We start from the raw sequence: 13,937 nt of genomic DNA, 5'->3' as shown, positions 1-13,937 counted from the left end.
GAAACGATAAAGATGGTTTCCTATCACTGACAAGTGGAGTAGCGGTATTACTGGCTCACGATGGCTGTTATTGTCCCAGGGATGAGGATGTGATCTTTGGCCGTCCAGCTGCACCGTTTGCTAATGGGGAACAGAGAAGAACACGGGAAATGGATCTTCAGCCCGATGGACTCAATCGGAATTAATCCCCGAAGAGTCATCAGGAGGATGTGTCATACCACAGGCATACGTAGTGAATGTTGTTGGCTTTGTGGCAGCAGTACAATGCAATATATAATAGTAGAGAAAAAACTGCATTACAGTAAATATCTGTTACTAAAAGTTAAATAATTATTGCAAAAATGAATTCAGTGAAGTAGGTTCATGGGTTCCATGTCAATTCAGACAGAGGGAAGGAAGTGGTTCCGAACTAGTTGAGTGTGTGCCTTCAATCTCCTGTACCACCTTCCTAGTGATACCAATGAGAAGAGGGCATCTCCTTGGTGAAGCAGATCCCTTATGACTGATGCCGCCAATTTGAGGCATCGCTCCATGATGATGTCCTGGATGCTACGAAGGCTACTGCCCATGATGGAGCTGACTGTATTGACAACTTTCCTCAGAGTATTTCGATCCTGTGCAGTAGCTTCATCACTTCCCCCACCGTACCATATGAAGCAACGTGCAGAACAATTTTTACGGTACAACTGTAGAAATCCACTAGTCTTTGGTCACATCCCAAATCCCATCAAACTCCTAATGAACTACCGTGCATTCTTTGTAACTGCATCGATATGCTGGGCCCTGGATAGATCCTCAGAGATGCTGACACACAGGGACATGAAGTTGCTCACTTTTCCACTGCTGACCAAACAATGATGATTGTTGTGTGAGTGTGACCTCATTTTACCCATTCAGAAGTCCACAATTAGAACATTGGTCTTACCGACATTGAGGGCAAGTTTGTTGCTGCAACACCACTCATCCAGGTGATATATCTCGCTCCTGTTTGCCTTCCCCTCACCATCTGAAAATCTGCCAACAATAGTGGTGTCATGAGCAAATTTGTCACTGGCACTTGAGCAGTGCCAAGCCGCACAGCCATGGGTGCAGAGAGAGTAGGGCAGTGGGCAAAGCACATATCCTTGAGGCGCACCAGTATCGATGGTGATGTGCAGGCGTTACATCCAAACCGCACAGATTGTGGTTTTCCGTTGAGGAAATTGAGGATCCGGTTGCAGAGGGAGGTAGAAAGGCCAGCGGTTCGAGCCTTTTGATCAGAACTGTTGGAATAATTGCATTACATGCTGAGCTCTGGTTGAGAAACAGCATTCTGATGTAAGTATTCATATTGTCAAGGTAATCCAAAGCCGCGTGAGGAGCCGATGAGATTGCATTGTGACCGACTGTGGATACAGGGAAATTACAGTGGGCCCAGCTCCTTGCTGAGAGAAGAGCTAATTCTAGCCATCACAAACCTCTCAAAGCATTTCCTCACAGTAACTGTTATTGCTATGGATGATAGTCATTAATGCAACTCACACTGCTCTTCTTGGGCACTGGTGTAATTGTTAGCCTTTCGTCTGCGTAACCAAAATGCTTCCACAAACGGAGCCTTTGTTGCAGCGCAGATGGAAGTAAACACTGCAGGATAAACGTTTATGAAACCTGAACGTTTTTCTTTGTTGTACTGCATTTTTATCCTGTCCTTTAATTAGTAATTAAAATCAATAGAATTTTTTTTCTCTTGTCTGTCTTCATCCTAAAATATTCATAGATGCATTTTACAAAAGAGGACACATCTATGATGTTGTGGTTTTCTCAATCTGTGTGAAAATTTCCAGCTCAGAGCAATGGTTGATCCATGTAGCTGCAAAAATAGTCATTAGATGGAACATTGGAGACCGAACCACGTTCCACATTCTATGCATATTAATCACGATTGAATATGGTACATTATCGTGCTTCCTGTTATAGAGGAGATGTTAAAAGTCAATAGAGTGGACAAAACAGTTTCACCGGGAGCCTCTCTGGTATCCAGGAAATAGTAATGAATAATGCAAGAAAAATTAATAATAATTTCGCCTTGTCCGTGGGAGCGTACAGTGAGGCAATGATGCTCAGGTGCTTAACAATATAGAACTAATTCTGAGCAGCGAATAACTAGACGGTCCATTTACTATAAATTCAAGAGCTTATCGTTTTCGTTTCTCGAAAGATCCCCATTAATGCCCTGATAATCACTTTTACTATCTTTTCTTAACACTGTGTGTAGTACCTCCCCCATTATAGGTATGAGCAAGGATGCGATCTGGGCCAAATTGTGCAATTAAGCTTACAGAATATCACGCATCATCCTGGATAATCCCAGTTCTGATACTGGGTCTTCCACAGTGTCTTGTTCCACAGATGCAATCTGATGTACCGAGTTTCCAGCACTTTATAAGAGGACGCAGGAATATGGCATTGGGACGAGAAAAAAAAAATCAACCATGATTGAATGATGGAGGAGACTCGATGGACTGAATCACTTCATTCTGCTCTGATTTCTTATCATGACTGAATGATGAGTCCTTCGTATCCCGCATCAGGATTTGTGACGTGTGAGGGAAAATTAATGATTTGTTCCATGAGATCCTTTTATTTGTCTTCAGCGTTTAAATTTCAGTGAGATTCGCTTTTGAAAAAATTGAGCAGAAATATTTTTTCTCCTTTGTATTGTTAATGTGCTTCATTATCTCTCTGGTTAAAGTTAGACCTGCGGTGAGAGATTTATTGGAATAAAAGCCGACAGCTGGAAAGCCACGAATGAGAACGAGGGAACAGCGACAAGCGAACCAGCCCAAGGACTGAGAGTACCAACTGAAGAGAACCCTCTGACTCAGAGTTTCCATTGATTCAGTCAGGAGAACGTTTGGTGAGTCTCATTCACTCGAACACTGGTCCTGCAAACATTACATATCTTTACAAAGGAAGGTACGAAATAGGTGGAATGCCTCGGTCAGAGCAAGTTGCAATCACCCCAAGTCTGCTTTCAGAAGCCCAGCTCTTTAAAGTCACTCACATTCTCTGAGTGTTTGCTCATTTGAAGGTGCTGCATCATCTGAAGAAGCTTTTGGTTAGTTCTGATGTTTCCTTGTTACGTTATAATCAGCTTAAAATGCATTGACAATTTCATCCCTTTATAAGAAGCCCCAAGTGTGTCGTGTTGTAGTGATTGTAGAAATGTGGAATTACCATGAACTGCAGCAAGATGCCCTTGATCCCATTGGCTATTGCTATCTGCAGTGATATACTTACCCTCGAATATATCGTCGCGTAGGCTTCTGCAGAGAACAGACCATTTATAAAGGAAAATATCCCAACACTGCATTTTATTCAGTCCTAACTAACACATGGCAACCCATAATTTACATCGACATACCTTGGCCTCATCAAGTACTTTTCTGCTAATTACATTGTCAGAACCTGTGAAGGTGACATTAAGCAGAGGTGGAAATTCAAAGTTATGTTCCCATGGATGTTGTGCATGGGACTTCAGTAAAGCCCTTGACAAAGTGTCACATGGCAGCTTGGTCTCGATGATCAGGTCCCATGCTGTCCGGAGAGAGCAAATTGGATGTATTCAAAATTAGCTTCAAGGTAGCAAGCAAAGAGTGGTGGTTGAAGATTTCTCCTCACAATGGAGGCGAGTAATTAGCGGTGTGCCGTGGGACTACAAGTTGGGACCTTTGATATTCGTTATTTTATAGCAATGATTTGGATGCGGTTGCACAAGAATTACTTGACTGGTAAGTTCGCAGAATGCACAACATTAGTAGTCGTTGTTCACAGAGAAGATTATCGTAGCACCTAAATGGACAGGGGCTGGTAAAGAGATTGCAAACCCAATCTGATCAGCAGTGGATTCATGCAGATGCTGGGGATCATGTGGAGGAAACAGCCAGAGGAAGTGGATGAGGCAGGTACAGTTGCATAATTCAAAATGAGTTTGGGGTGTGCAGATGGAGTGAAGAGGCCAGAAGGGAGATGGCCCCATCACAGGAAATTGTGACCATCTCAGTGGGCACTGTGGTCGTTGTCTCGTTGGGTTGAACGCTCTGAATTTGGATTTTATTGCTCTGCAACTCTGTCAGTAGATGTGCCAGGTATTAGTGGACAAATATAGTGCTGCAGTGGTTACTAACAGTGAATGTTTGGTCCCCATGCCAAATGCTACAGCGGATGGAAATACTGTCATATTTGCAAAGTAGTCGTGCTCTCTGACTCACTGTCTGCTTGTTGTGAAATTTAGAGCCTCACCAGCAGGTGGAGCTGTCCTGCAGAGCGACCAAAGTGTAAACAAGACGACGACAATCAACAATCGTCAGTCAGAATCAGAATGGACAAAGGTATGATCACAGGGGTCTTTGAATTAAACTTTTATCGCGTTTGTACACAATAATTCAGATGAAAAAAAAACTGACAGAGATGTTAACAGTGCATAGAAGAGTTTCATCCAGCAGTGTCATTTATCCCACTGGTAAAGCGGCCTTGAGTAATTGATCAACCCAACAGTTCCAGCGCAGGGACCTGACACCAGTAATGGTCGAATCACTCCGCTCATCATACAAAGCTTCAGCTGAGTGAAGGGAGCAGGGACTCCTGAATCAGGTGGTCGTGAGTGAAACACAGACAGGAATGTGACAGTGATCTTGTGGTTTATGTGAATGTTTAGGGTCAGGGTCCATTTCACCTCCAGACAGGCCCTGATATGTAAGACATCTTCAACTTTCATTTATAAAATTCAGAACGAGATGAAAGGAGCATTTCCAGTATTTCAGAGATTCTATGATAACACAGCATTTCAGGTTTTGGAAGGAAATATACCAACTCCCCCTGGTTTTTCTTGCCTGCTACGCAAAGGAGGAGGGGTGTCACCGAAATCTGTTTTCTGTAGCGGAGCGGAGATCATTGCCGGTGCTGGGAATGGCTGAGGATCAGGAGGCAGCTCATTGTAGATACATTTGTGGTCTGCTTCGGAGTTTTAACACCCCAGTGAATGTCTGGGCTGTGGAGAAATGGTGAACCTGAGTTTCTGAATATTTCCCTCTTGATATGATCTTCTACCTGAATTTAAATTCCCAGGATCTTGGCTGGGAAACCCGGCATAACCAATGACCAAATGTCTCTGTCACCTGTAGACATTGTGATTGTGCTCAAATCTGAGATTCCAGGTGGAATTCCAGGTAGCCACCACGTGAAAAAATGCCCCTTTGGTCCCTTTTAAATCTCTGCCCTCCAGTCTCAGACTCCCCTACCCGGGGAAAAAGACTGTGACCATCTATCCTATCTGCACACCTGATTACTGTGTGTTTGTGTGTGTGTGTGTGTGTGTGTGTGTGTGTGTGTATGTGTGTGTGTGTGTGTGTGTGTGTGTGTGTGTGTGTGTGTGTGTGTGTGTGTGTGTGTGTGTGTGTGTGTGTGTAAGATCACCCTTCAAGCTCCTGAGCTCCAGGGCAAGCTGTCCCAGCCCAACCATATAACACAAAAAACAACACCCTAGCCCAGTACCGTAGAGTTCATTCTTCACTTCACACTTTCCAGCTTCATCACCTCCATCCTATAGATTAGCAACTGCAACTACACACAAAGCTCTCTAACCAAGACTTTGCCAATGACATGCATAGTTGTTACATGATGATCAGCAGGTGGGGGAGAAGATGGCAACCAGGGGAGCATGTCAGCATAGATTGCAAGGGAATGGTCAGCCTGCGACCCAGGGGACCGGACGACGTGCGTCTCAAGGGAATGGTCAGTCTGTGACCAAGGGGACTGGAGAAAGCAACTCCAGTTCCCTTGTCCAGTCTCCAGCCCCTCGTGTGACAAAGCAACTGGAGAATGTGTGATCCAGCAGACTGGACCATGTGTATTCCCGTTGCTGGTCTTTGTGTGACACAGACTACTGGACAGTTAGTGACCGAGGGAGATTTTATTTTGTGGAAGATAATCACAGTGATATTTCCCAGTATCACCGGACACCGGTGCATTACGATCCCGTGGTCATCCGTGCGTTCAACTGCTGTGATTAGTATTACTGTGCCGATCCTGCTATTTTACTGGGTGTAAATGTGTCCGGTCACCGGCTTATCGGGATGATCACCTGACAGGATGTACGGTTCACATTAACCAGCACAGTTCCACTCCAAATCTGGTCACAACACAGAGGAAAAGAAAAAAAAAATCACGCAACAGCTACACTAAACGAGACACAAATCTAGGACTGCATAAAGTGCACAAAACAGTGCAGGCATTACAATAAATAATAAACAGGACAATAGGGCAACACGGTGTCATGCCAGGCTCTGAGTATTGTGGATTCTGATAGCTTGGGTGAAGAAACTGTTACATAGTCTGTCGGTGAGATCCCGAATGCTTCGGTGCCTTTTCCCAGATGGCAGGAGCGAGAAGAGATTGTTTGAGGGGTGCATGGATCCTTTATAATGCTGCTGGCCTTACGGATGCAGCGTGTGGTGTAAATGTCCGTGATGGTGGGAAGAGAGACCCCGATGGTCTTCTCAGCTGACCTCACTATACGCTGCAGAGTCTTGCGATCGGAGACGGTGCAATTTCCGAACCAGGCAGTGGTGCAGCTGCTCAGGATGCTCTCAATACAACCCCTGTAGAATGTGATGAGGATGGGGAGTGGGAGATGGACTTTCCTCAGCCTTCACAGAAAGTGGAGACACTGCTGGGCTTTCTTTGCTATGGAGCTGGTGTTGAGGGACCAGGTGAGATTCTCCGCTGGATGAACACGAAGAAATTTTTTTTGTTCACATTCAGAGCCAGGCTGCTGGCTCTGCACCAGTCCGTTAGCTGCTGCACCTCCTCTCTGTAAGCTGACTCGTCGTTCTTGCTGTGTGTTGCAGCACAGTCGTGGGTCAGCAGAGTGAACAGCAGTGGTCTGTGCACACAGCCGTAGGGGGACTCCGTGCTCAGTGTGATGGTGTTGGAGATGGAGGATTAATCCAATTTTGTAACTGGAGGCAGGTTCGAGATACGTTTTTTTTGTTGAGTTGGGTGAGAGCGGTGGAGGCGAGGGATATCTGTGTTCAAGCCTACATTTTCCTTTTTATATTCACAGAGCCAGAGTTTATAATCTCCGACCTCCTGGCACAAGGGGAGGAATATCGACTGTACCAACTGACAAAGTTCTACAGGGACAGACTCAAACAAGCAATTGAAGAAAAGGTTGAGAGACTGGGTTGGATGTTGACAAAGGAGGGACATTTCAGTAGAGAAGAAAATGAGGTGAGAGCAGTTCGTGTATTGTCACTGATCTGCTGGTATCAGAGGGAATAGTGATCAACATTAATCTCCTGCACGTTTTAGGAGATTGACTTGGGAATGGAGACTTTGATCTCTGACTTGTCTCTCGCAGATCTGGTTTCAGTTTTTAAGGCGGAGAGCACTGGGAACTGCAGGTTTAGCATCACCTTTTCCTGTGTCACCTGCTGTATTTATCAGTGTGAAGTAAGAGCAGTGGCTGCATATCTGGACTTCCAAAAGGCATTTGGTCTGAAACTAATTTCAAATCTTGGCTGAACCGTCGGGTAGCTTCACATTCATCTCATTAATCCAGGATGAGTATTAAACTGTCAATTGCGCCAACCGGCTTCACTGCGGTACCTGAGGGAGGGAAACCAGCTAACCACAGCTTGTCTTGGCTCCGTGAGTTCCCAAACAATGTGTGGCTGACTTGTCGTAGTCACAGCAAAGCACAGTACAGAAACAGGCCTGGTGACTAGCTGACATCTCATGATCCCAAAAAATAAACAGGTTGTCCTGAAAGGGAAGAAGATCAATAGGATTTCCTGAAAGGGAAGGGGCAAACAAAAAAAAATCTGCTAACTTGCTGAATATCTGTCTAATGAGAGACAGGGACAAACCATTTCAGGTCACTCTCCTTGGAGCTCACAAACAATGATTGTCTTGCCCTAGATCTGACCTATTCAGTCATGAGTGATATTAGAAAATCAAGTGTGTTATACCCGTGAGTAACTCTGTTCTCGTTGGGATTCATTGGTTCTGTCTGTAATGAATCACACAGGCAGTATCCAAAGGCAAGAGGTAATCTGAGAAACTGTCCCAAAACCAACCACTGCAGAACACCACTGGGCACCAACATTCGACCAGAGAAAGCCCTATGTGTTCCCATTCTGTGCTTCCTGGCAGTCAGACAAATCTGTCTGGAGAAAATCTTGGATCCTCTATCCATGCCAGTGTCTTTCTTGTCCTACTGTCGGCCCTTGTTAAACGGCGTCATGTGGGACACCTGGTCAAAGGTCCTCGGGAAGTCCAAGTAAACAACTTGCACTGACTCTCTGTTGTCTACCCAGCATGCTGTTCTCTCAAAAAATTCCAACAGTTCAGTCAGGCAAGATTCCCTCCCATTGATGTTGGCCTTTTTCTTATCATGTGCGTCCAAATACCCCGAAACCTTTTCCTCAATTATCGTCTGCTGACATCTTCCCAAACGCTGATCAGACTAACTGGCCTATAGTTTAAAATGATCAGTCCTCCGGAACCATTCCAAAATCTAGTGATTCTTGAGCTATCGTTACTAATGTCTCCATAATCTCTTCATCCTCCTCTTTCAGAAGCAATCGGGTGAGTTCATCTGGACTCAGCTATCTTCAGAACTTTCAGCTTTCTGAGCGCCTTCTCAATAATTGCAAACAAACTCGCTTCTGCCACCGGTCATTCTCAAATATCTGGCACGTTCTAGTGTTTTTACAGTGAGGACTGACGCAAAATGCTGACCAATACCTTCCGGCATTTCCTTGTCCCCTGACAGTACCTCTCCACTGTCATTTTCCAGTGGTCCAATATCCACGCTCCTCTCTTTCAATCCTCATACATCAGACGGACGTTTTGGTAAGCTATTTTACATTATTCTCTAGCCTGCCTTCCTATTTCATATTTTCTCTATTTACGGTTTTTGAATTGCCTTCTGTTGATTTGAAAAAATATCCCAGTCCTCCAGCTTTCTGCTATATTTTGTAATACTCTGTGCCCTCTCCTTTGGTTTTGTGCTGTTTTGACTACCTCGTCAGCCACGGTTGATCATCCTCCCTTTAGAATAATTCTTCATCATTGAGATTGTTTGTCCTCCGAGAAACTTCAGCCATTCCTGCTCTGCCGTTGTCCCTGTTAGTGTCATTTTCGAATTTATTATTGCCCAGCTCCTCTCTCATGCCGAGGTAATTCATTTATTCTACTATAGCACTGATACCTCTAACTTTACTTTTTCCCTTTCAACCTGCTGGCTGAGTTCTGCTATTTTATGATCACTGCCTCTTAAGGGTTTATTTTGCTGAAGCTCCCTAATCAAATCTGGTGCAATACACAACACAGACTCCAGATCCGTCTTTCCTATATTGGGCTCAACCATAGGCTTCTTTCAAAAGCCATCTCATAGGCATTCTATAAATTCCCTCACTTGAGCTTCATCACCGACCTGATTTTCCAATGCTATCTGGATATTGAATCTCCCTGTGACAATTTTAGCATTGACCTTCTTCCATGCCTCTTCTCTCCCCCTTTGTAATTTGTAGCCCACATCCTGGCTCCTGTCAACATGCCTGTATATAATTTCCATCAGGGTCATTTTACCTACGCAGTTTCTTAACATCCACGTCGTCTAATCCGATATCACCTCTTTCTCAGGACTTTTCATTTTTAATGACAGCAGCTTCGACCCAACACTTTCACCTACCTGTGTATCCTTTCGATTCAATATTTATCCTTGGATTTAAGCACCCAATGATAAACTTTTGTCAGCCACGATTCAGTGATGCCCGCCATCCATTTGATTTTGCTCTCTCTCTCTCCTCTCTTCCGTTCTTGTTGTCACATCTTGTTGATGTAATGCTGCACATTGACAGATCAAGGAAAGTAATCACATTGCATCTACTGCAGGGTGTCAGTAAATCCTTATGCTTAGACAATATTGATTTAGAATTTCCTTAAGTTACTGTTTCTCTGTTTATGACTGAACCCAGGGAGGATGAGGAGCAGACCAGTGACTGCATCTGTTCTGAAGCTACTGGTGCCATGAACAGATACTTTCCTGCACATTCTCCATGTCTGTCTGTCTGCTCCACAGTAAGTCCATTGTTTCCTTTTGTAGAAAGTCACTGAGCTGATAGAGAAGGGAAACCGGGCAGAGAGTTCCAGACTCTTCCTCAGTCTGGTGAATGGCAAAGGCTCCCGGGCCCGGAGGGCGATGTGGGAATCCTTTCTGATGTGGAGGACTGAGTTACCGAAGTTGGACAGAATACTGAGGGAAATACAGGAACTCGGTATGTTAAAACCACGCTCTGAACACAAAGGCACATTGAGATAAACATTTTAGTTATTTTAATTATTTTAGCTATGTTTCCATGGATTTATTTTCATGTTTAAACAGGTCCTGATCCAGAGGAATACATGAACATTGGCCAAGGTTTATCTGAATTACCCACTCAGCTGATAGGTGAGTGATCAAATGCACAGTTCAAACCACATCTCAAGTGTTAGTCTGTGACTTGGCAAAACCTGGGAATCAAAATTCGCCATTAATCATTCACTGATCTCTGGATTCAAGTAACAATTCAAAGAATCTCTCTTTGCAGCCTGAATATTCTACAATATATTTTTCTATTAATCCAGGTATTGGTTCTGCAGAAGCCTTCACTCCAGGTCCTCATGCTCTGGGAATCCCAACACACCCCAGGCAGGCTCCTGATACACTGTATGACCCAGTCCAGGTGACTTTTCTATCTTCAGACCTTTCATCTTCCAAGCCCATTTTCCTTTGTAATAGCTCTACATGCAATTCTGTTCGCTGATTTTCTTTACCTTTTGGAATTCTGCCAGTGACGCGCACAGAGTTTGTCTGGCATTTCCTTTTCACTCGTTACTGCAACTACAAGAGCAGTTTCCAGTGGTCCGATATCGACCCTCTCCCTTTTTTTCACTCTTTATATATCCGGGAAAGAAAAAAAAAGAACTTTGGTATCCTTTCTTATATTATTGACCCACAGTACCACGTGACCCTCTATTTTTCTTTCATCCGTGTGCCTCTCCAAGAGGTTCTTAAATACCCTTAATGTTTTAGCCTCCACCACCATCCCTGGCAAGTTGTTCCAGGCACCCACAACCCTCTGTAAAAAATTTACCCCTGATGTCTCTGCTAAACTTCCCTCTCTTAACTTTGTACATATGCCCTCTAGTGTTTGCTATTGGTGCCCTGGGAAACTATGCCTCTCATAATTTTTTAGACCTCGATCAAGTGCCCTCTCATCCTTCTACGCTCCAAAGAGAAAAGTCCCAGCTCTGCTAACCTTGCTTCACATGACTTGTTCTCCAAACCAGGCAACATCCTGGTAAATCTCCTCTGCACCCTCTCCATAGCTTCCACATCCTTCCTATAATGAGTTGACCGGAATTGAACACAATACTCTAAGTGCGGTCTCACTAGAGATTTGTAGATTTGCAACTTGGCCTCTCTACTCTTGAACTCAATCCCCCTATTAATGAACCCTAGCATCCCATGGGAGTTCTTAACTATCCTATCAACCCGTGCAGCGACCTTAAGGGATGTATGGATTTGAACCCCAAGGTCCCTCTGTTCATCCACACTCTTAAATAACCAACGATTAAACTTGTACTCAGCATTTTGGTTTGTCCTTCCAAAATGCATCACCTCACACTTATCCGGATTGAACCCCATCTGCCACTTTTCTGCCCAAATCTGCACCCTGTCTATATCCTCTTGTAACCTTCGACAACCTACAGCTCCATCCACAACTCCTCCAATCTTCATGTCATCCACAAATTCACTCACTCATTCTTCCACCTCTACATCCAGGTCATTTATAAAAATCACAAATAGCAGGGGTCCCAGGACAGATCCCTGCGGCACTCCACTAGTCACCGACCTCCAGGCAGAATACTTTCCTTCCACAACTACCCTCTGCATTCTTCCTGTAAGCCAATTATTTATCCAAACAGCCAAGTTTCCACTTATCCCGTGCCTCATGATTTTCTGGATGAGTCTGTCATGAGGGACCTTGTCAAATGCCTTGCTAAAATCCATGTAGACCACATCTACTACCGTACCTCTGTCAATTGCTTTTTGTTACCGCTTTAAAAAACCCAATTAGCCTCGTGAGGCACGACCTACCCTTCACAAAGCCATGTTGACACAGACAGTAAATTCCAGGCACACACAAGTCTGCTAAAAAACTACCCACAATTGCTGTAAATTTACCCCATCTCACCTTAACCAAATGCCCTCTGGTATTAGACACCAGTCTTACGTAAAAATAAACAAACAAAATACAGGCTGATGACCCGAACTCTTACCCCTCAAAGTTGTACACCTCTGTCAGATCTCTATTCTACCACCAGAATAAACAAACCAAGTTTATCAAACTTCTACTTGTAGCACATGTCACCGAATCCAGGCGACATCCTGATGAACCTGTTCTGCACCCTCTCCAATCCTTCCAAGAGCTGGACAATCAGAAGTGAACACACTACTCCAGATGCTCCCTAAAACCATAAGACCTCGCAGCAGAATTTTGCCATTCAGCTCAGTGAATTTGCTCTTCAATTACTCTCTACCCCATTATCCCAGTAAACGTTGACGCTCTTCCTAATCAGGAACAGGTCGACCTGCATTTTAAATATATCCAATCAAGTGACTTCCTCAGCCGTCTATGACAATAATTGCACAAATTCACCACCCACCAGCCAAGACATTTCTCCAATTTTGTGTCCCCGGCAGCCAGGACAATTCCCCACAGTTCTCAAGCATGTTAATATTCTGTATGAGCCTCCCATGTGGGACTTTGTCAAACACTATACCAATATACAAGTAGACAATATCCACGTGTAACTTCATCAATCTCCTTTGTCACCTCCTGGAGGAACTCAATCAAGCTGGCAAGACACAAACCCGAACCAAAGCCTTGCTGCTGAACCCCAAACCACCTCATTCATCCTCTCGGTCATATTCCCATGGGGCAGAACATATAAAAGGCTGAAGGGATGTACCACCAGTCTCAACGACAGCTTTATTCTGCATTTATAAGACTACTAAATGGTCACCTACTATTATTATTGGCTCTTAATAATAATAAGACAATTTTATATCTAAAATTATAGCATCTTACGTCTTGTAACTAATAACAACTCAGATAACAACTTAGGTAACCACAATATACTCACAGGAGAGCAGACAGAATGCTGTTCGGGTTTGAACAACAGATAACAGATTATCTATTCTATTTCAAACCCTGTGGAAAGCAGAAAACTTACAGTGTTATATTATCAATCAAAAAAAAAAATCAGATTCTGTTCCTCGTGTGTTTTGAGAAGTTCCAAATATATATAAAATTCATACAATACTTGTGAAATTTCTACAACTGATGAAGCATTCGCATAAAATAATCGTCCTATTAACAACCACAGAGGAACAACGACCACTATCCAAATAAATGGAGGGATTTTCCACGGCGACTCACTAAGCCCACTATGGTTTTGTCCAGCTTTAAGCCCACTCATAATTTACTGAAACAGACAAAAATCAGAAAAAAATACGAATTATACCTTGACACAGCTATACATTGATGATTTGAAATTATTTGCTCTTGCATCAGTAAAGCTGAAACAAACAATTCAAATAATGGAACTAATTTCCAAATATAAAAACATGAACTTTAGACAAGGAAAGTACAGAACATGATTAAACATAAAGAAAGGTGCAATAGAGCCGGTAGAATATCAAACAGAGCATCGGGATGCAATGCAACAGAATATGAAACGGATATTTAGGATATCAATAAGCAAAGAAAATAGATCATCGTGTGATAAAGGAAAACCTTCCAACAAAATTTACTTCAAGGCTGAAGAAAATCTGAATTTACTGC

The 13,937-nt window shown here is 43.6% G+C and overlaps 1 protein-coding gene across 9 annotated transcripts in view; it reads left to right on the top strand.

Moving 5' to 3' along the window:
* Positions 1-13,937, top strand: part of LOC132388545 (NACHT, LRR and PYD domains-containing protein 12-like) — a 318,834-nt gene that overhangs the window by 272,942 nt on the left and 31,955 nt on the right. For 5 of the 9 annotated variants that reach the window (XM_059960912.1, XM_059960913.1, XM_059960911.1 and 2 more), the window contains 5 exons: positions 2,732-2,896; positions 4,274-4,370; positions 7,103-7,269; positions 10,151-10,322; positions 10,430-10,495. In XM_059960912.1, the coding sequence (XP_059816895.1) occupies positions 4,361-4,370; positions 7,103-7,269; positions 10,151-10,322; positions 10,430-10,495 (415 nt within the window). In that variant the 5' untranslated portion in view covers positions 2,732-2,896; positions 4,274-4,360. The remainder of the gene's footprint in view (positions 1-2,731; positions 2,897-4,273; positions 4,371-7,102; positions 7,270-10,150; positions 10,323-10,429; positions 10,496-13,937) is intronic. The other 4 variants (XM_059960915.1, XM_059960914.1, XM_059960916.1 and 1 more) reach the window with 2 other exon arrangements.

The sequence above is a fragment of the Hypanus sabinus genome, unplaced genomic scaffold (assembly GCF_030144855.1).
Source record: "Hypanus sabinus isolate sHypSab1 unplaced genomic scaffold, sHypSab1.hap1 scaffold_343, whole genome shotgun sequence".
NCBI classification, from domain to species: Eukaryota; Metazoa; Chordata; class Chondrichthyes; order Myliobatiformes; family Dasyatidae; genus Hypanus; species Hypanus sabinus.
The sequence above is the reverse complement of the archived record's forward strand: the minus strand, read 5'-3'. Positions and strand labels throughout refer to the sequence as shown.